The 23431-nt window shown below is 42.4% G+C and overlaps 1 protein-coding gene across 3 annotated transcripts in view; it reads right to left on the bottom strand.

The window, feature by feature from the left end:
• The window catches only part of SPIDR (scaffold protein involved in DNA repair), a 483830-nt gene that overhangs the window by 12408 nt on the left and 447991 nt on the right, over positions 1-23431 (bottom strand). For all 3 annotated transcript variants that reach the window (XM_025393220.1, XM_025393221.1, XM_025393222.1), the window contains 2 exons: positions 5107-5317; positions 4337-4489 (listed from right to left, as the gene is read on the bottom strand). In XM_025393220.1, coding sequence (XP_025249005.1) covers positions 4337-4489; positions 5107-5317 — 364 coding nt within the window. The remainder of the gene's footprint in view (positions 1-4336; positions 4490-5106; positions 5318-23431) is intronic.

Raw genomic sequence — 23431 nt, 5'->3', positions numbered from 1 at the left:
AATGCCCAGTTGACTGGTTCTCATTAAAGGATCTGGCAGCACTCAGCCCTGCCTCTGTGATAAGTCTGTTTACAAATCTTGAGCCCTATATGCGGGCCTGCAGGGCAGCTATAGAGCAGGCCTGGAAGCAGAAGAAGCCCACAGGGAATGGTACATGAAAATGGTGAGATATGAGGAAAATGAAATGTCAGAAATTTGAACCTATATAGAGAAGGAAAGAGTATTAGAGAAGGAATAAATGAAGGTAAAATAAAATCTTTTACATTTCTAATTCTAAATTGATAGAAAAGATAGTTTATTTAAATAATAATAACAATAATGTAATCAATGATTATACCTTTTGAGTAAGTGAAATGCATAACAGGAGTCTTGCAAGGGATGGGAAAGAAAAAAAAAAAGAAATCAGGAACACTCTGATATAAGGTACCTGCATTACCTGTGAAGCAGGACAGTGTTATTTGAAAGTGGACTTGATTGGCTGTAAAGTGTATTGCAAACTCCACTAGAAAAACTTAAAAATCAGTATAATTGGACCGGGCGCGGTGGCTCACGCCTGTAATCCCAGCACTTTGGGAGGCCGAGGCGGTCGGATCACGAGGTCAGGAGATCAAGACCATCCTGGCTAACACGGTGAAACCCCATCTCTACTAAAAATACAAAAAATTAGCCGAGTGTGGTGGCGGGCACTTGTAGTCCCAGCTACTTGGGAGGCTGAGGCAGGAGAATGGTGTAAACCCGGGAGGCGGAGCTTGCAGTGAGCTGAGATCGTGCCACTGCATTCCAGACTGGGCAACAGAGCAAGACTCTGTCTCAAAAAAAAAAAAAAAGTATAATTGATATTTTGAAAGAAAAGAGAAAATGGAAACATAATGCTCAATAAAAATGAAAATAGTTAGAAAGAGAGTGGAAGACAAAAAAAAAAAAAGAAACAAGCCGTGCAATAAATAGAAAACAGTTATAAATACAGTTGACATTATCTCAGTTATATGAATAATCACTTTAAATGAGAATGGTCTCAATACACAAATTAAATAACAGAGACTATCAGAGTGAACGAAAAACAAGAACCAACTATATGTTGTTTATATAAAGACATGTGGCTAGCCACAATGGCTCACACTTGTAATCCCAGCACTTTGGAAGGCCAAGGCTGGGGGATTACTTGAGGTCAGGAGTTTGAGAGCAGCCTGGGTAACACAGTGAAACTCTGTCTCAACAACAACAACAACAAAAATTAACTGGGCATGGTGGTGCATGCCATCCCAGTAGTCCTAGCTACTCAGGAGGCTGACGTGGGAGTATTGCTTTAGCTCAAGAGTTCAAGGTTACAGGAAGCTATGATCACACCAATGCACTCCAGCCTGGATGATCCTGTCTCAAAAACATTAAAACCAAAATATGCCCAGGAGTTTGAGAGCAGCCTGGACAACACAGCAAGACCCCATCTCAAAAAAAGGGATGAAAAAACCAATAAAAAATCCAAAACACTTCTGGTTACAAGCATTTCGGATATGGGATACTCAACTTGTATAATCATAATAATATAAATGCCATTTATTGATTTTCATCTTTGAGAATCAATCTGTAGAAAATGTGTGCAAAGCTTAATTATAGTTATACAACAGAATGTTACCAATCTTAACAATATAAAGTGCAGATGCAAAGGTAGGTAGATGGAAAGGAAGAGTGTAATAAAAGAAGGGAAGGAGAGCTAATATTATTTTCTTCCAAAGTGATACTATCTCCAGCAAATGGAACAACAAAACCCCTCTGGTTAACATCATAATCAATGGTGAGAAAGTACATGGTTAACCCTTAAGATTAAGAACAGGGCAAGGATGTTCCCACTACTGCTATTCTACATGGTACTGATAGTCCTAGCTAATGCAGTAAGACAAGAAAATAAAATAAAAGCTACACAGATTGAGAAGAAAGAAAGAAAACTGTTCACAGATGACTTAGTTTTCTATGTAAAAAATCCCAAAGAAACAACAAAAAACCACTGGAACTACTAAGTGATTACAGCAAAGTTGCAGGGTTAATATCAAAAAGTTAATTGTTTTCCTATGAAATGCAATGAACGATTGGAATTTGAAATTAAAAACAATACTATTTACAATAGCAACAAAATAAATGAAATACTTCAGTATAAATCTAACAAAATATGTATAAGATCTGTATGAGGAAAACTAAAAAACTCTTCTGAAAGATATCAAAGAAGATATAAATAAACACAGAGATATTCCATGTTCATGGATAAGAAGGCTCTAGTATTAACATGTCAGTTTTTCCCCACCTGATCTACAGACTCAACACTATCCCAATCAAAATCTCATCAAGTTATTTTGTGGATATCAACAAATTGATTCTAAAGTTTATATGGAGAGGCAAAATGACCTAGAATAGCCAAGACAATATTGAAGAACAAGAACAAAGTTGGAAAACTGACAGTACCCAACTTCAAGACTTAAAAGTTGCAGTAATTGGCTGCGCACAGTGGCTTACGCCTGTAATCCCAGCACTTTGGGAGGCCGAAGCGGGTGGCCCCTGAGGTCAGGAGATCGAGACTATCCTGGCTAACATGGTGAAACCCCGTCTCTACTAAAAATACAAAAAAAATTAGCCGGGATGGTGGCGGGCGCCTGTAGTCCCAGCTACTCGGGAGGCTGAGGCAGAAGAATGGCGTGAACCCGGGAGGCGGAGCTTGCAGTGAGCAGAGATCATGCCACTGCATGTCACTGAGTGACAGAGAGAGACTCCATCTCAAAACAAAAAAAACAAAAACAAAAACAGAAACAACCCCCCCGCCCCAAAAACAGAACAGGCAAATTTCATAGAAACAAATAGTAGATTGGTGGTTTCCTAAGACTAGGGTGTGGGAGGGTGGGTGGTAATGGGGCGTGAATGATAATAGGTGTGGGTTTTTGTTCTAAAATTAGATTGTAGTGATGTTTGCACAATTCTGTGAATACTAAAAACACTTTAAAGGAGGGAATTATAGGGTATTACTGAGTTATAGCTCAATAAAGTTGTTTAAAAATCTCCATGAACCCCAAACTGCTGAAATCCTCCTTTACAGAAATCAGTTAAGGATCAATGTCCAAGAATGTTTATTACAGTCTTGTTTAATAACTGCAAAAACACGAGAGATCCTGGATGTCCATGAGTGGAGGGAGAGTTTATTCATATGAGGGGATGCTATGCAACTATTAACCTCTTGAGTTGGATCTCTCTCCCCACCTGGACAGATATTCCTGCTACAGAGAAGCAAGTGGCAGAATAATGTGCAGTAAATCATCTGACGTGCAAGCATGCACACCCCCTCAAGGCGGGCAGCTGTGTCTCCTGGATGCGCCAGTGCAGCAGAAAGCCGGGGACAGAGGGCGGGCTGTTAACTTTCTCTTCATTTATTTTTCACTAGTTCCACTAGCCATGTATGACTTTTAGTACTAAGTTTTATAAAGTTAAAAAAGAGAAAATATTAATGCTGTTTTCAGCTCCAGACTAGCATATCTAACCAGCTGCTGAAACATCTCAGATGTATGCAAAACATGCAAACTCTCCTGACAGAACTGAGAGTGTCCCCTTAAAGCTGACCTTGCCTGCCACATCCTACTTAATGAACAGCACTACCATCACCTTATCTGAGCCAGGAGCTCAGAGGTCGTCAGATATATCTTCAGCCTCCATCTATGCCCAATTCATCACTTAACCTGCCGATTTCCCTAAGTCCACCCTTGAATTTCCTTCTCTACCGCTGCCCCCAATGCCATCCAGCCCCTCCACTCTGCTCTGCAGGGAGGACATCAGACCAGGCTGCCTGTACCAATGACAAAGCACACTCCTGACACCACCAGCCTGGTGGGCCCACCAGCCTCAGCTTAGTCCCACCCCCATCTGGCTGCCTGTCCTGCCTCTTTCTGGACACGCCTGCTCAGCAGCTTTCTCATGCCAGTGGCCTTACGAAGTCCTGCTTTCTTCCCAGGAATGTTCCTTCTGCTCCATCCCTGACCTAAGTAGTCTCATCTATGCTTCAGAGCTCAGCTTGAGGCTCCTGTCTTTGGGAAGCCTTCCCTGAGCTCCCCACTAAGATGTGGGCCCAGGTATCAGCGGCTAGAGCACTCAGAGCCTGAGGATAGGCCTGTCTGTGTTCATCTGATTCACCTCCTTCTGTGCAGAATCGAGTTTGATAGCAAGAACAATTTCTGCTTTTGTTCTTTATGTATCCAGTGTCTGGAACTTGGCAGGCACTCCACAAATACTTGTTGAGTAAATGAATATAAAGTATAATAGTTAAGAAAGTATAAACACCAATTCCTGTGAGACGGCTGCCTACCTTGAACACTGCAGATGGAGTTGACAGGTGTGGCAGAGTCCAGACTGTCAAGCATCACTGGATCAGGCAGCTCACAGGAACTTGCACCAGAGACCATACTCAAAAGGGGTTTCTGAAGCAAGACGACAGTCCGTTCAGCACAGACAATCCGACCTGCCGACAGAGACACTTCAGGTTACTGAAGCCTTGAAGAAAAAGTGAATTGTGCTCATAATGGCAGTCTCCTTTGCTACCCCTCGAGTCATGCAGGTGAAGGTGTAGTTATGGGACTGTGTCCAGCAGCACATGCATTGTGTGTACACATTCCCAAACCCCGTGAGCTAAGCTAAAGAAGCACTCAAATGTGAGAGTCAAGTCAATCCACAAACGGTAAATTATGTGGTATGTGAATTATGACTCGATAAAAATTTAAAAAGATAGCTTAGGCAGGATTTTAGTTTGATCCTGGAAAAAGGGGATGGCTGATCTAAGTATATGCATTTATAATATTCTAGCTTTTGGTTTGTTTGTGGATTCTGCAGCAGTACAGGGTGCCACCAGCAGACAATTCTGGAGTGAGCAACAGCCATCTCCATGGAGCTGGTTCTGCCCAGGTAGCCGCTACAGGGTCAGTGAAAGCTGGAGGCTGGTACATGGGCCATGTCTGTGATGGGCTCCGCGAAGGTTCTGGCAGCGTCCAAGCAACATGGAGGCATCCAGAGGTCACAAGAGCTACTCTATGGGCACCGATCAGTCGCCCCTGTATCAAAGCTGTGGAGAAGCAAGCACACCCTGGTCACGGAGAGCGTCCTTGAAGAAGAGGCTGTGAGGGGCAGCCCCAGCGAGTGCCTCCAGGACTTCAGAGCCCAGCACACACAAGGGGGCCACATAGACAAGCAGGGTTTTGGGGAGCTTGGGGTCACTCTCCTCCTGTGTTTGCAGAGTGACATCGGTTACCAGCAGCCAGATCTCCCTTTGCTCCAGAAGAAGCAGACTCTTCAGCTATAATTTGAAGACACAATAAAGATTATTATATCAAAAAATGTTTTAAAAGCATTTAAAAGCAAAAGTTATACATATACTAACAATTTAAGATATTATTTCAAAAATACTTTAAAACATACACTAGATTTTGCACATCTTGGTCACTAGCCCCATGTGCCCTGGGTGCCTCGACTTTGCACCTGGTTAAAGGCTTCCTTGATTGGGAACAGGCCACCCTTCCCTGGCAGCATTCCATTTGTCCTCCGACATCTTCAGGCTGAATCCACTGTTCTTTTCCTCCTGGTCCTCTGCTCATATACTTACAATGTTAATTATAACATTGTTTCCTGTCTAGTACATACATATTATTCTTTCTGGGCAGTTGTAAGTTTCCTGAGGTTTAGGAACAGATCTTACTTGCCCTCAGACTTTGTACAGGGCCTTTGTATAAAGCTGGTGTCACATATTTGTTGCATCTGCAATAGGTTTTATTATTTTCTTGTCTTCTTTCCTTCTATATTTTTTCATCTTTTTCTTATCTTCCAAACTTGTAATGCCTTTTCAATTTCCATTAAACTGGTATTCTGCCCCTTCCTTTTGGTCAGGGCTTAGGACTCAGTAGACGCAAATGGGGCCAAAGATGGTCAGCAGGGCCAGGGCCTGAGGATGTGGCTAGTTGGAGGTTCAGCTGGTGTTGCTGGCACAGTGTGGTCAGGCTGAGGATTCCACATGGCTGGTTAACAGGACTGGGCAGAGAAGGTCACTTGTGTGGTGCGTAGCTGGGGGTTGGGGTGAAGGAGGTGGCCTACATTGTCAGGAGGTTGATTACATACAGGAAATATGAATAAGTAATATTGAGGAAACTGAAGCCAAGCTTCTTGCTGTTGGAGAAGGGAGTTATACATATAGAAATAGCAAAACTTAGAATAAATTCTGTGGTAATGCTCTAGAGTTGGAAGTATTGGTATGAAATCATGATTTTAGATAGATAGAAATATAGAAGTAGATACAGTTGTGTATGTGTGTATGTGGATGAATATACACACACATTTCCTTCCTCTGTCCACTGAGAGGGCATAGAGGCAATGATATCCCAATAGCAGGAAGCCCACCTAGAACCTGGATCTTGGCTTCTAAATACCATTCTTAACCAGGCACAGTGGCATAAGCAACTCAGGAGCAGTCTCAGCTACTTGGGAGGCTGAGGTGAGAGGATTGCTTGAGCTCAGGAGTTTGAGGCTGTGGTACACCAAGATCATGCCTGTGAATAGCCACTGCATTTCAGCTTAGTAAACATAGCAAGATGCCATCTCTGAAAAACTGAAACTAAAACTAAAAAAAACCAAAAACAAAAAACCATATCCATTAAAATCAACCAGAACTTCTTGAAAAGATGGCTGATTCCAGAGCACAGATAGCAAAAGATTAATCATGACACATCTTTCTGTGTCAGAAAATAAGGAGGTACTCAAAGAATGATGGGCATGTGTCCAAAGGACACAGGAGCCAGCTTAAATATGGTAAAATTGAGCATCAAAATGAATAGTAATAGATATAACTTGCTGAATAAAAGATGAATTCATTGGTCCATACTGATATTTAATAAGTGGGCTGGGCACAGTGGCTCACGCCTGTAATCCCAGCAACTTGGGAGGCTGAGGTGGGAGGATTACTTGAGCTCAGGAGTTTGAAACCTGGCTATATAGTGAGACCCCATCTCTACAAAAAATAAAGCTGGGTGTGGTGGCAAGTACCTGTAGTCCCAGCTACTTGGGAGGCTGAGGTAGGAGAATTGTTTGGGCCCAAGTGGTCAATGTTGCAGTGAGCTGTGATTGCACCATTGCACTACAGCCTAGATGACAGAGCAAGACCACCTTCTCAAAGAAAAAAAAAAATTAAAAAAATTAGTGGGCCAAGCATGGTGGCTCACGCCTGCAATCCCAGCACTTTGGGAGGCCAAGGCAGGCAGATTATCTGAGGTTGGGAGTTGAAGACCAGCCTGACCAACATGGAGAAACCCTGTCTCTACTAAAAACACAAAATTAGCCAGGTGTGGTGGGGCATGCCTGTAATCCCAGCTACTTGGGAGGCTGAGGAAGGCTGTTTGAACCCGGGAAGCAGAGGTTGTGGTGAGCTGAGATCGCACCATTGCACTCCAGCCTGGGCAACAAGAGCAAAACTCCATCTCAAAAAAAAAAAAAAAAAAAAAAAAAAATTGGTGAATATTTCAGGAAGGGCAAAGATTTCTATAAGGTTATCTGAGGGTGGGAGTTCTGACATCCTTCAAAGATTTTAGATGCTCTTTGTAAATATTCTGGATTTGGCCAGTGGTCTCTCTTTCAATCTATTAATGAACCAAAATGTTCTAATCTCCTTTGAAATTAACTATGAAATTATCTCTACTACTGGGGTTATGAACAAAGTCAGTAACAATAAAATCATCTGGAAAAAGACATCAGTAACTAATTAAAGCAGTATTACTGGGGAAGGTAGATAGTCGGTGCCAAGATGGCCAAATAGGAACAGCTCCAGCCTCCAGCTCCCAGTGTGAGCGACACAGAAGACGGGTGATTTCTGCATTTCCAACTGAGGTACCGGGTTCATCTCACTGGGGCGTGTCGGACAGTGGGTGCAGGACAGTGGGTGTAGCCCAATGAGTGAGAGTCAAAGCAGGGCGAGGCACCGCCTCACTCGGGAAGCACAACGGAGAAAGGAATTCCCTTTACTAGCCAAGGGAAACCGTGAAACACAACACCTGGAAAATCGGGTCACTCACACCCTAATACTGCACTTTACCAAGGGTCTTAGCAAACAGCACACCAGGAGATTATATCCTGCGCCTGGCCCGGAGGGTCCCACACCCACAGAGCCTCCCTCATTGCTAGCATAGCAATCTGAGATCGAACTGCAAGGTGGCAGCAAGGCTGGGAGAAGGGCGCCCGCCATTGCTGAGGCTTAAGTAGGTAAAGAAAGCGCTGGGAAGCTTGAACTGGGTGGAGCCCACTGCAGCTCAAGGAGGCCTGCCTGCCTCTGTAGACTCCACCTCTGGGGACAGGGCATAGCTAAACAAAAGGCAGGAGAAACCTCTGCAGATGTAAATGTCCCTCTCTGACAGCTTTGAGGAGAGCAGAGGTTCTCCCAGCACAGAGTTTGAGATCTGAGAACGGACAGACTGCCTGCTCAAGTGGGTCCCTGACCCCCGAGTAGCCTAACTGGGAGACATCCCCCACTAGGGGCAGACTGACACCTCACACTTCCCATGGCCAGGTACACCTCTGAGACAAAGCTTCCAGAGGAACAATCAGACAGCAACATTTGCTGTTCAGCAATATTCACTCTTCTGCAGCCTCCGCTGCTGATACCCAGGCAAACAGGGTCTGGAGTGGACCTCGAGCAAACTCCAACAGACCTGCAGCTGAGGGTCCTGACTGTTAGAAGGAAAAATAATAAACAGAAAGGACATCCACACCAAAACCCCATCTGTACGTCACCATCATCAAAGACCAAAGGTAGATAAAACCACAAAGATGGGGAAAAAGCAGTGCAGAAAAGCTGGAAATTCTAAAAATCAGAGTGCCTCTCCCCTCCAAAGGAACACAGCTCCTCACCAGCAACGGAACAAAGCTAGATGGAGAATGACTTTGACAAGTTGAGAGAAGAAGGCTTCAGACAATCAAACTTCTACGAGCCAAAGGAGGAATTATGAACCCAGTGCAAAGAAACTAAAAACCTTGAAAAAAGATTTGACAAATGCCTAACTAGAATAACCAATGTAGAGAAGTCCTTAAACGACCTGATAGAGATGAAAACCATGACATGTGAACTACGTGACAAATGCACAAGCTTCAGTAACTGACTCGATCAACTGGAAGAAAGAGTATCCGTGACTGAAGATCAAAAGAATAAAATGAAGTGAGAAGAGAAGTTTAGAGAAAAAAGAGTAAAAAGAAATGAAAAAAACCTCCAAGAAATATGGGACTACGTGAAAAGACCAAACTACATCTGACTGTTGTACCTGAAAGTGACAGGGAGAATGGAACCAAGTTGGAAAACACTCTGCAGGATATTATCCAGGAGAACTTCCCCAACCTAGCAAGGCAGGCCAACATTCAAAATCGGGAAATACAGAGACCACCACAAAGATACTCCTCGAGAAGAGCAACTCCAACACACATAATTATCAGATTCACCAACGTTGAAATGAAGGAAAAAATGTTAAGGGCAGCCAGAGAGAAAGGTCGGGTTACCCACAAAGGGAAGCCCATCAGACTAACAGCGGATCTCTCGGCAGAAACTCTACAAGTCAGAAGAGAGTGGGGGCCAATATTCAACATGCTTAAAGAAAAGAATTTTCAACCCAGAATTTCATATCCAACCAACAGGAGCTCCTGAGGGAAGCACTAAACATGGAAAGGAACGACCGGTACCAGCCACTGCAAAAACATGCCAAAATGTAAAGACCATCAATGCTAGGAAGAGACTGCATCAACTAATGAGCAAAATAACCAGCTAACATCATAATGACAGGATCAAGCTCATACATCACAATGTTAACCTTAAAGGTAAATGGGCTAAATGCTCCAATTAAAAGACATAGACTGGCAAACTGGGTAAAGAGTCAAGACCCATCAGTTTGCTGTATTCAAGAGACCCATCTCACATGCAGAGACACACATAGGCTCAAAATAAAGAGATGGAGGAAGATCTACCAAGCAAATGGAGAACAAAAAAAAGCAGGGTTGCAATCCTAGTCTCTGATAAAACAGACTTTAAACCATCAAAGATCAAAAGAGACAAAGAAGGCCATTACATAATGGTAAAGGGATCAATTCAACAGGAAGAGCTAACTATCCTAAATATATATGCACCCAATATAGGAGCACTCAGATTCATAAAGCAAGTCCTTAGAGACTTACAAAGAGACTTAGACTCCCATACAATAATAATGGGAGACTTTAACACCCCATTGTCAACATTAGACAGATCAACGAGACAGAAAGTCAAGAGGGACATCCAGGCATTGAACTCAGCTCTGCACCAAGCAGATCTATTAAACATCTACAGAACTCTCCACCCCAAATCAACAGAATATACATTCTTCTCAGCACCACATCGCACTTATTCCAAAATTGTCCACATAGTTGGAAGTAAAGCACTCCTCAGCAAATGTAAAAGAACAGAAAGTATAACAAAGTGTCTCTCAGACCACAGGGCAATCAAACTAGAACTCAGGATTAAGAAACTCAATCAAAACTGCTCAATGACATGGAAACTGAACAACCTGCTCCTGGGACTACTGGGTACATAATAAAATGAAGGCAGAAATAAAGATGTTCTCTGAAACCAATGAGAACAAAGATACAACATACCAGAATCTCTGGGACACATTTAAAGCAGTGTGTAGAGGGAAATTTATAGCACTAAATGCCCACAAGAGAAAGCAGGAAAGATCTAAAATTGACACCCTAACATCACAACTAAAAGAACTAGAGAAGCAAGAGCAAACACATTCAAAAGCTAGCAGAAGGCAAGAAATAACTAAGATTGGAGCAGAACTGAAGGAGATAGAGACACAAAAAACCCTCCAAAAAAACAACAAATCCAGGAGTTGGTTTTTTGAAAAGATCAACACAATTGAGAGACCGCTAGCAAGACTAATAAAGAAGAAAAAAGAGAAGAATCAAATAGATGCAATAAAAAAATGATAAAGGGGGTATCACCACTGACCCCACAGAAATACAAACTACCATCAGAGAATACTATAAACACCTCTACGCTAATAAACTAGAAAAGCTAGAAGAAATGGATAATTTCCTGGACACTTACACTCTCCCAAGACTAAATCAGGAAGAAGTTGAATCCCTGAATAGACCAATAGCAGGTTCTGAAATTGAGGCAATAATTAATGACCTACCAACCAAAAAAAGTCCAGGACCAGATGGATTCACAGCCGAATTCTACCAGAGGTACAAGGAGGAACTGGTACCATTCCTTCTGAAACTATTCCAATCAATAGAAAAAGAGGGAATCCTCCCTAACTCATTTTACAAGGTCAACATCACCCTGATACCAAAGCCTGACAGAGATACAACAAAAAAAGAGAATTTTAGACCAATATCCCCGATGAACATCGATGCAAAAAAATACTGGCAAACCGAATCCAGCAGCACATCAAAAAGCTTATCCACCATGATCAAGTGGGCTTCATCCCTGGGATGCAAGGCTGGTTCAACATACGCAAATCAATAAATGTAATCCAGCATACAAATGCAACCAAAGACAAAAACCACATGATTATCTCAACGGATGCAGAAAAGGCCTTTGACAAAATTCAACAGTGCTTCATGCTAAAAACTCTCAATAAATTTGGTATTGATGGTCGTATCTCAAAATAATAAGAGCTATTTATGACAAACCCACAGCCAATATCATCCTGAATAGACAAAAACTGGAAGCATTCCCTTTGAAAACTGGCACAAGACAGGAATGCCCTCTCTCACCACTCCTATTCAACACAGTGTTGGAAGTTCTGGCTAGGGCAGTCAGGCAAGAGAAAGAAATCAAGGGTAGTCTCAGGATACAAAACCAATGTGCAAAAATCACTAGCATTCTTATACACCAGTAACAGACAAACAGAGAGCCAAATCATGAATGAACTCCCATTCACAATAGTTTCAAAGAGAATAAAAGACCTAGGAATCCAACTTACAAGGGATGTAAAGGACCTCTTCAAGGAGAACTACAAACCATGCTCAGTGAAATAAAAGAGGACACAAACAAATGGAAGAACATACCATGCTGATGGATAGGAAGAATCAATATTGTGTAAATGGCCATACTGCCCAAGGTAATTTATAGATTCAATGCCATCCCCATTAAGCTACCAATGACTTTCTTCACAGAATTGGAAAAAACTGATTTAAAGTTCATATGGAACCAAAAAAGAGCCCGCATTGCCAAGACAATCCTAAGCCAAAAGAACAAACCTGGAGGCATCACGCTACCTGACTTCAGACTATACTACAAGGCTACAGTAACCAAAACAGCATGGTACTGGCACCAAAACAGAGATATAGACCAATGGAACAGAACAGAGCCCTCAGAAATAATACCACACATCTACAGCCATCTGATCTTTGACAGACCTGATAAAAACAAGAAAGGGGGAAAGGATTCCCTATTTAATAAATGGTGCTGGGAAAATTGGCTAGCCATAAGTAGAAAGCTGAAACTGGATCCTTTCCTTACTCCTTATATGAAAATTAATTCAAGATGGATTAGAGACTTAAATGTCAGACCTAAAACCATAAAAACCCTAGAAGAAAACCTAGGGAATACCATTCAGGACATAGGCGTGGGCAAGGACTTCATGTCTCAAACACCAAAAGCAATGGCAACAAAAGCCAAAATTGACAAATGGGATCTAATTAAACTGAAGAGCTTCTGCACAGCAAAAGAAACTACCATCAGAGTGAACAGACAACCTACAGAATGGGAGAACATTTTTGCAATCTACTCATCTGACAAAGGGCTAATATCCAGAACCTATAAAGAACTCAATCAAATTTACAAGAAAAAAACAAACAACCCCATCAAAAAGTGGGCAAAGGATATGAGCAGACACTTCTCAAAAGAAGACATTCATACAGCCAACAGACACATGAAAAAATGCTCATCATCACTCGCCATCAGAGAAATGCAAATCAAAACCACAATGAGATACCATCTCACACCAGTTAGAATGGCAATCATTAAAAAATCAGGAAATAGGTGCTGGAGAGGATGTGGAGAAATAGGAACACTTTTACACTGTTGGTGGGACTGTAAACTAGTTCAACCATTGTGGAAAACAGTGTGGCGATTCCTCAAGGATCTAGAACTAGAAATACCATTTGACCCCGCCATCCCATTACTGGGGATATACCTAAAGGATTATAAGTCATGCTGCTATAAAGACACATGCACATGTATGTTTACTGCAGCACTATTCACAATAGCAAAGACTTGGAATCAACCCAAATGTCCATCAGTGACAGACTGGATTAAGAAAATGTGGCACATATACACCATGGAATACTATGCAGCCATAAAAAAGGATGAGTTTGTGTCCTTTGTAGGGACATGGATGCAGCTGGAAACCATCCCTCTCAGGAAACTATCGCAAGAACAGAAAACCAAACACCACATGTTCTCACTCATAGGTGGGAATTGAACAATGAGAACACCTGGACACAGGAAGAGGAACATCACACACTGGGGCCTGTTGTGGGGTTGGGGGAGCAGGGAGGAATAGCATTAGGAGACATACCTAATGTAAATGACGAGTTAATGGGTGCAGCACACCAACATGGCACATGTATACATATGTAACAAACCTGCACGTTGTGCACATGTACCTTAGAACATAAAGTATAATAAAAAAAATATTGGGAAGGTATAAGAGTTTAATCTACAATTACTTAATACAGTACAACAAAAAGGTATCAATGGCTTTATATTACTTTTAATCGCAGCTTATTATTCCCTTTATATTGACTAGATGTTATGTGAAACTTCTGAATAAGAGGCTGAAGACATTCAGGGGAGTAGTAAGTGTGGCAATTGTTAGCCATTTCTATTATTATTAACCATTAAGCATAAGCAGCGATTTTAAAGGAGAAATGAAATAAAGAGAACGCACTTACGGGTTGAAGCCAAGTGTGGGGTCCAACATATAAACTTCTTTTCTCTTCCAGTGAGATCTATTCACTGAGGTTCTTTTCAACCAGTTGTTGTTTTCACTAAATTTAATATCCCCTTTTTTTTCTTACAACCAGTGAGCAGGGAATAATCAATGACTTTGTATCAGGAGTTTGCAACAAAAAAAAATGTGTTGATCCAAGTGATGCTTGAAGTGGTAGAAAGATTAGGGAAACTATTTTTTAAATGCAGGCCACCTACTTTACCTCAATTCTGACTATTGTTCTTATGGCTTTTTTTTTCATTTAATAAACAGTTATTTATTGAATATGTTCTCTGAGTCAGACATGTCAATTCTTGTGTCACCTAGAGGGATCTGTGTACCACATACCCATTTTTCTTCATTTTGTCTTATTCTTCTTGGGCTTAATAAAAACAAAAGCTTTGATGGGGAAAATGGAGTATGATAAAGCTGGAAATGTAGATGGTCACTCAGAGATATTTACAGAATCAAAATTCTGGTGTCTCAAGTTGGATGACTCCTTAATATATAAGGTGATATTAGAGTCTGGATGACTGCATGAGCTTTTCTGCCATTTAGTGTTATGTGAAATTTTCATCAATGTAACTTCATACATATTGAGACACTATTGATTTGTAACCTGAGTTTGTATTTATCTTGCAGCTGAGATTTTGGAGTGCAATACTTTTTCTGCTACTGATCTGCTAATTTAAAGAATGCTTGCTTTCTTTTAGCCAATTTTAGAAAATGTTAAAAATATTTAAGAGTTTTTTCTTCTTTTTTTTTTCTCAGACAGGGTCTCACTCTGTCCCCCAGGCTGGAGTGCAATGGTGCAATTTCAGCTCACTGCAACCCCTGCCTCCTGGGCTCAAGCAATTCTGCCTTAGCCTCCCAAGTAACTGGGACTACAGGAGCACAGCACCATATCTGGCTAATTTTTGTATTTCTTGCAGAGATGGAATTTTTCTATTTTGGCCAGGCTGGTCTTGAACTCCTGAGCTCAAGCAATCCACCTGCCTCAGCCTCTCAAACTGCTGGGATTACAGGAATGAGCCACGGTACCTGGCCTTATTTAAGAGTTCTTATTGATAATCCTACCAGTATAGTATTAGTTTGAATTAAGCATTTAAAAAACATACCATGAAAGTTTATTTTTCTAGTTATTGTATATATAATAGTACATTCTCTTGTTGCAATCAGATTGCAAAGCTGATTATTCTTTTCTGTAACCTTTTAATAGAATATTTCAAAAAAGTTTTTATCTAAAAATAGATGGCAATACAGAAAACGTTTTCTCATGAAATATCATAAGTGTGTAGACTTACTTATAAAGCAAAACAGCATGTTATTCTACACCTCTGTAGGTTATTTTGGACAACTCTGAATTTCCATTACATTTGAAAAATAGTCAAGAGTCAGGTTATTTTAAAAAATCACCTAAGGCGGCCAGGTGCGGTTCACACGTGCAGTCCCAGCAATTTGGGAGGTCGAGGCGGGTGGATTGCGAGGTCAGGAGATCCTGACTATCCTGGCTGATGTGGTGGAACCCAGTCTCTGCTAAAAATACAAAAAATTGGCAGGGGGTGGTGGCGGGCACCTGTAGTCCCAGCTGCTCGGGAGGCTGAGGCAGGAGAATGGCGTGGACCCAGGAGGTAGAGGTTGTAGTGAGCTGAGATGGCCTGGGCAACAGAGTGGCACTCCGTCTCAAAAAAAACAAAAACAAAAACAAAAACACAAAACACCTAAGGCACTACTATCTGTTTTTCTTTTCTTTTTTTTTTTTTTGAGACGGAGTCTCACTCTGTCGCCAGGTTGGAGTGCAGTGGCGCGATCTCGGCTCACTGCAACGTCAGACTCTGATTCGGGCAGTTCTCCTGCGCCTCAGCCTCCTGAGTGGCTGGGAATACAGGAACTCACCACCATGCCCCGCTAATTTTTGTATGTTTGGTGGAGAAGGGGTTTCACCATGTTGACCAGGATGTTCTCAATCTCCTGACCTCGTCATCTACCTGCCTCGGCCTCCCAAAGTGCTGGGATTGCAGGCGTGAGCCACCGCGCCCGGCAGGCATCACATTTTTATCGAAGAAGAAAGAAACACACAACAGTTTCCCATCTCACCTTAAACTTTTGGTAAAAATATCTTGGATTTTCATTATATGATAATGTTGCTACATGGAAGAAGGATGGGTGGGTAGAAAAATATGATGGCATACCTGTTTTTTAGAAAGAAATGAGGAATAGTGTTCTTTGAAAAATGAGGCAGAGAGGACCCTTACAAACAAACGAGAATTTGTATGTGTATTTTAGCAGTGCTTATCTTTGGGTGATGGAGTTATCTGTGTCATACTATCTTTCTCACTTTCATGTTTTTAATAGATTTTCACAAGCATGTATTCACTTCTATAATTGGGATACATGATACCCAACTAATGTACTTGAAAGTAAGTTTTAGCAATATTTCTAACCTAGCTACATTGTGCTTTTTCAAAGAAGCTTGGAATAATAAGTAAATTATTTATATTTTATTGCCATTGAAAACTTGGAACTTTGTTTTACAACTGTATGCATTTTATCATGCTTTCATCTTTGTAGATTGTCCATTATTACGTGAATGGCTTTTTTCAAAAGATCTGTTCATTTGTTATTTTATTTACTAGCTTTTAATAAATGTTTTATATCTAAAAAAATAAAGCAGTACTACCACTACACTGCTAAAATTTTATTAAAAATAGATTTCTTCTCTGGCCAGGCGTGGTAATCCCAGCACTCTGGGAGGCCAAGGCGGGTGCATCACTTGAGGTCAGGAGTTCGAGAGCAGCCTGGCCAATGTGGTGAAACCCCATCTCTACTAAAAATATAAAAATTAGCTAGGCCTGATGGTGCACGCCTGTAATCCCAGATCCTCTGGAGGCTGAGGCATGAGAATTGCTTGAACCCAGTAGGCGGAGGTTGCAGTGTGCTGAGATCATACCACTGCACTCCAGCCTGAGTGACAGAGCATCTCCAAAAAAAAAAAAAAAAAAAAAAAAGAAAAAATTGGTGAATATTTCAGGAAGGGCAAAGATTTCTGTAAGATTATCTGAGGTTGGAAGTTCTGACAATGTCCAAAAATTTTAGATGCTTTTGTAAATACTCTGGATTTGGCCAGTGGTCTCTCTTTCAATCTATTGATGAACCAAAATGTTCTAATCTCCTTTGAAATTAACTACAAAATTATCTCTACTATTGGAGTTATGAACAAAGTCAGTAACAATAAAATCATCTGGAAAAAGACATCAGTAACTAATTAAAGCAGTTCTACCACTACATTGCTAAAAGTTTATAAAAAATAGATTTCTTCTCTGTCCAGGCACGGTGGCTCAGGCCTGTAATCCCAGCACTTTGGGAGACAGAGGCGGGCAGATCACTTGAGGTCAGGAGTTCGAGACCAGCCTGGCCAACATGGTAAAACCCCACCTCCACTACAAAATACAAAAATTAGGCTGGGCGCCATGGCTTACACCTGTAATGCCAGCACTTTAGGAGGCAGAGGTGGGTGAATCACCTGAGGTCAGGAGTTTGAAACCAGCCTGGCCAACACTGTGAAACCCTGTCTCTACTATAAATACAAAAATTAGCCGGCATGGTGGTGCGTGCCTGTAATTCCAGCTACTTGGGAGGTGGAGACGAGAATTGCTTGAACCTGGGAGGTGGAGGTTGCAGTGAGCCAAGGTCGCGCCACTGCACTCCAGCCTGGGCGACACAGAGAGACTCCGTCTCAAAAAAACAAACAAAAATTAGCTGGGCGTAGTGGCAGATGCCTGTAATCCCAGCTACTCGAGAGGCTGAGGTAAGAAAATCTCTTGAACCCGGGAGGCAGAGGTTGCAGTGAGCCAAGATTGTGCCATTGCATTCCAACCTGGGCAACAGATAAATAAATAAATTGTCTCAAAAATAAATAAATAAATAAATAAAAAATAAAAAGTCTTCTTATTCATAATTGCCAAAACCCGGAAGCAACCAAGATGTCCTTCAGTAGGTGAATGAATAACTAAACTGAACTATGTGGTACATCCAGACAATGGAACATTATTCAGTGCTCAAAAGGAAACGGGCTATCTAGCCATGAAAAGTCATGGAAACTTAAATGCATATTATTAAGGGACAGAAGTCCATCTGAAAGGCTACAGATTGTAAGATTCCAACTGTATACAACATTCCGAAAAGGCAAAACTATGGAGACGGTAAAAATAAGAATGTTTGCCAGGGATTTGTGGAGAGAGGGAATAAACAGGTGGAGCACAGGTGTTTAGCTCCATATGATACTATGATGGTAGATACATGTCATTACATATTTGTGCAAGCCCATAAAATTACACCACCAAGAGTGAACCCTTATGTAAACTGTGGACTCTGGGTGAGTATGATGTGTCAATACAGGTTGATTAGTTGTAAGCAATGTGCCACCCTGGTAGGGATGTTGATAATGGGGAGGCTGTGGATGTGTGGGAGTAGAAAGTGTATGGAAAAATCTCTGTACCCTCCTCTCAATTTTGTTGGGAACCTAAAACTGCTCTAAAAGAAAAAACTCTAATAAAAATTTTTATAGCCCTATGTAATCAGGAATTTTTTTTTTTTTTTTTTTTTGAGACGGACTCTCACTCTGTCGCCCAGGCTGGAGTGTAGTGGCACAATCTCAGCTCACTGCAACCTCCTCCTCCTGGGTTCAAGTGATTCTCCAGCCTCAGCTTCCTGGGCAGCTGGGATTACAGGCACCTGCCATCATGCCCGGCTAATTTTTGTATTTTTGTAGAGACGGGGTTTCATCATAGTGGCCAGGCTGGTCTCGAACTCCTGACCTCAGCTGATCCACCTGCCTCGGCCTCCCAAAGTGCTGGGATTACAGGCATAAGCCACCACGCCCACCCCAGGAAAAGTATTTAAGCATAGATGATATAGACACCTATAATGCTAGTAATTAGGCAAAAATATCACCAGTGCAAATTTATCAGGAAAAAGTAGATCTCTCCCACACAAATATGCCCAATTAATTTTTGACAAAGGTGCAACAGCAAGTTAATGGAGGAAGGATGATCTATCAACAAATGGTGCTGGAATGAATGGGTATCCAAAGGTGAAAAAATTAACCTTGACCTAAACCATGCACCTTATACAAAACCCAACTCCAAATGCATCATGGACTTGGAAGGTAAAGTGTAAAATTAAATTTTCTAGAAAAGAACACAAAAGAATAACTTTGGGACTGACGATAGGCAAAGAGACTTGATTTCTCTTAGACTTGACAACAAAACTGATCTGTAAGAAAAAAATTTGGTAAATCTGACTGTATCAAAATTAAAAACTTCTACTATGTTAAAAAATCATTAAAAGGGTGAAAATACAATTTAGAAATCCTGAGAAAATATTTGCAAATCCTGTATCTGACAAAGGTTTTGTATTTAGAAAATAGAAATAACTTTAAAGACTCAACAATAAACCAACAAACAAGCAATCCAATTAGACAATGGGCAAAAGATGTGAACAGGCATTTTACCAAAGAGGACATATGGATGGCAAGTAAAAACATGTAAAGATGTTCAACATTATTAGTCCTTTGGATGAATCTCTAGATAATGCTGTTAGCCAACACCTTGTATTTCTTTTTTTTTTTTTTTTTTTTTTTTGAGACGGAGTCTCGCGCTGTCATTCAGGCTGGAGTGCAGTGGCGCGATCTCGGCTCACTGCAAGCTCCGCCTCCCGGGTTCACGCCATTCTCCTGCCTCAGCCTCCTGAGTAGCTGGGACTACAGGCGCCCGCCACCGCGCCCCGCTAATTTTTTGTATTTTTAGTAGAGACGGGGTTTCACCGTGGTCTCGATCTCCCGACCTTGTGATCCGCTCGCCTCGGCCTCCCAAAGTGCTGGGATTACAGGCGTGAGCCACCGCGCCCGGCCAACACCTTGTATTTCTTTAATGATTTTTTTTTGTTTGTTTTTAGACAGAGTCTCACTCTGTCACCCAGGCTGGAGTGCAATGGAGCGATCTTGGCTCACTTCAGCCTCTGCCTCTCCTGCCTCAGCCTCCCAAGTAGCTGGGACTACAGGCGTGCACCACCATACCCAGCTAATTTTTTGTAGTTTTAGTAGAGATGGGGTTTCACCATGTTGGATAGGCTGATCTCCAATTCCTGACCTCAGATGATCTACCTGCCTCAGCCTCCCAAAGTGCTGGTATTACAGGTGTGAGCCACAGCACCGGGCCTAAAAAACAATTTAAATAGAGATGGAGCCTCACTATGTTGGCCAAGGTGGTCTCGGGCTCCTGGCCTCAAGTGATCCTCTTGCCTCAGCCTCCCAAAGTGCTGAGATTACAGGTGTGAGCCATTGTGCCTGGCCACTGCTAACACCTTGATTTCAGACTTCTGGCCTCCAGAAGTATGAGAGAATACATTTCTATTGTTTTAAGCTATCTAGTTTTTGGAACTTTATATGATAATCCTAGGAAACTAATACAGATATATATTGCATGGTTCTAATTATGTAACAACCATAAAACAACATAATTATAATGACAGAGAACATGTGAGTGGTTGCCAGGGGTAGGGATGAAAAAACGATCGACGTGGCTATAAAGGGCAACACGGGAATCGGTGGTGATGGCACAGCAGAGGATTCTGACTGCAGTGATGGTGATGCAAGGCTGTACATGTGACAAAACTGCACAGAAGCACACACACACACAAACACACAGAGTGCACACAAGGATGTTGAAACCTGAATGTGCTCCATGGATTGTGCCTGTGTCAGTTTCTTGTTTTTTTTTTGTTGTTGTTGTTGTTGAGACGGAGTCTCACTCTGTTGCCCAGACTGGAGTGTAGTGGCATGATCTTGGCTCACTGCAAGCTCCGCCTCCCAGGTTCACACCATTCTCCTGCCTCAGCCTCCCAAGTAGCTGGGACTACAGGCGCTTGCCACCACGCCCAGCTACTTTTTTTGTATTTTTAGTGGAGACAGGGTTTCCACTAAAAATTAGCCAGGACCATTAGCCAGGATGGTTTCGATCTCCTGACCTTGTGATCTGCCTGCCTTGGCCTCCCAAAGTGCTGGGATTACAGGCGTGAGCCACTGCACCCAGCTGGTTTTGGTTTTTACTGTGGTTACTGTGGGTGTGGGATATTAACATGGGGGTGGAGGGGTGCACCAGACCCCCCGGTATATTTCTTTGCAATCTACTGTGAAACTATAATTATTACAAAATAAAAGTTAAATATGAAAACTATCTTTTTCACCTTCATGACTTAGTCTTTAGTGTAATATAAATACAACTGAATCTGTTTTTTTTTTTTTTTTTTGAGACAAGGTCTTACTCTGTCACCCAGGCTGGAGTGCAGTGGTGCAATCACAGCTCACTGCAGCAACCTCCTGGGCTCACACGATCCTCCCACGTCAGCCTCCCAAGTAGCTGAGAAGATAGGTATGCAGCACCATGCCTGGCTAATTTTTTATTTTTTTGTAGAGATGGGGTTGTGCTTTGTTGCCCAGGCTGGTCTGGAACTCCTAGCCTCAAGAGATCCTCTAGCCTCAGCCTCCCAAAGTGCTAGGATGACAGGTGTGAGCCACCACACCTAGTCTAGGTCTGTTTTTATGGCTCGAGTTCCAGCAGTGACTCATGGTGCCATTCTGAAAGTCAACTCTCACTGCCAAGGATGCAGGCCACTGGCTTCACTACGGACTGGCCCCAGGACTCAGCTTATTTCAATTCCTTCTTGAGACAGCTGGTTTCTGGTGATTCTCTTACAAAAGCAGACTACAGGAGACAGATAGAATTTCAGTGGATCATGGAACCTGTTCCATTGGGTTCCAGGTCTTTGACTGTTTTGTGGCTATACGACCACTGATTCCTAGGCACACATGCCCACTGGAAGTCATGCTCACTGAAAGCTGCACTTGCACTGGTGGGAGCCTGTTTTTTGGATAGGAGGTGATTAACATATCTTCTCTACTTCCCTGAGGGAGGACTCCTTCACAAGGCAAGCTGGATGACCTGCTTCACTCTTGGTCTTTCTCTGCCCCAGAGTTCCCCTCCAACTGGTTTTGGTGCAAGCATTTTGACATCTGCTTTCTTTACTTTCAACCTCAGTCTCAGCCAGAGGGCCATGGGCAGCAGTGTGAGCTGCAACTGCCACGTGGCTACTATGAGGACAGCATTCTCCCTGTGGGTGAATGGCACCTTCACAGAGAGCCACCGCCTGGCCCATGACCCAGAAGAGCAGGAATGTGCCAGATGTCAAGGGCATCCCCACACACACTGACCCTTCTCAAGGTGAGCAGAGGAACGTGAAGGCAGTCTTAGGTCTCCTCAGGCTTGGAAAGTATGAGACATAGTACATGCCCTGCCTCGTCCTTGCTGGGAGCCCTATCCTCCTATCTGCTGAGCCGGACACTGGGGTGCTCACAGGGAGTACCACTGAGGGACTTATGTCAGTCATTCTCTAATTCTTCATGAGAGGCACTGATCAGCTGTCAAATGATGAAAAGGGGAACAGATGAAGAGAAAACAAACGAAAAAGGGTATTTTAAAACTCCTAAATTCATCCTAGAACAATCCAATATGGTGAGAGAATGTCACACCCATTTGACAGACAAGGACATGAGACAATGTGGTGAAGTACCTGCACAAGCTCAGCCAGCACGTGGTTGGGGATAGGGGTGTGTTGCGTCCCTGCTCCACCCCCAGGGCTCCAGGTAACTGAAGGACTGTGGAGTCAGGAAGCACCATGGGACACTGGGCTGAGTAAGAGTTAGGAAACCCATGCCAGGCTCCACCTGGGTTTGGTTGTGTGTATCAGAGATAGCAGATACCAGGCCTAGCCTTGGTCTCCTCCACTTGGAATTAAGAACAGTGACACTATTGCTGCTAAAATGATATATACACGAGAATGGTTGGAAAATCTGAAAAATCTCTCACAGAAATTAAAGGTGAAGTATTGATAATAAAAAATAAAGAGCTAAATGTGGTTCATTTATATTCACAACTCAGCCCTCTGATTTCCTTTCTGTGGGCAACACTCTATGCGTTGGCAAGCACTAGATAATCCACAGGTTAAGCTGCAGAAACACACACACACTTTCTGCAGAGAAGGAAAGGAAAGGCAATTGACAGTTACTAGCATATCACCTAAGGCACACTCCTTACATCTGAAATGTAAAAATTAAATTGAGATAAAGCCTTAAAGTTCTTTCATATGATGATCATATGTACCAGCGCTGTGTTCTTGCACAGCACCTATGGCATCCTTAGGTAACAAGCTTGCACCCCCTACTCGGTGGCTGTCAGTAGATGGCCCTCCCTGTCTCCTCTCCCTGACACGCACCACACTGCACATTCAGTACAACCTACAGGATGCCAGGAGACACAAGGGTTGTTTTTTTTTCTGCGTCACAGTTCCTGTGT

The sequence above is a fragment of the Theropithecus gelada genome, chromosome 8, assembly GCF_003255815.1.
Source record: "Theropithecus gelada isolate Dixy chromosome 8, Tgel_1.0, whole genome shotgun sequence".
NCBI classification, from domain to species: Eukaryota; Metazoa; Chordata; class Mammalia; order Primates; family Cercopithecidae; genus Theropithecus; species Theropithecus gelada.
The sequence above is the reverse complement of the archived record's forward strand: the minus strand, read 5'-3'. Positions and strand labels throughout refer to the sequence as shown.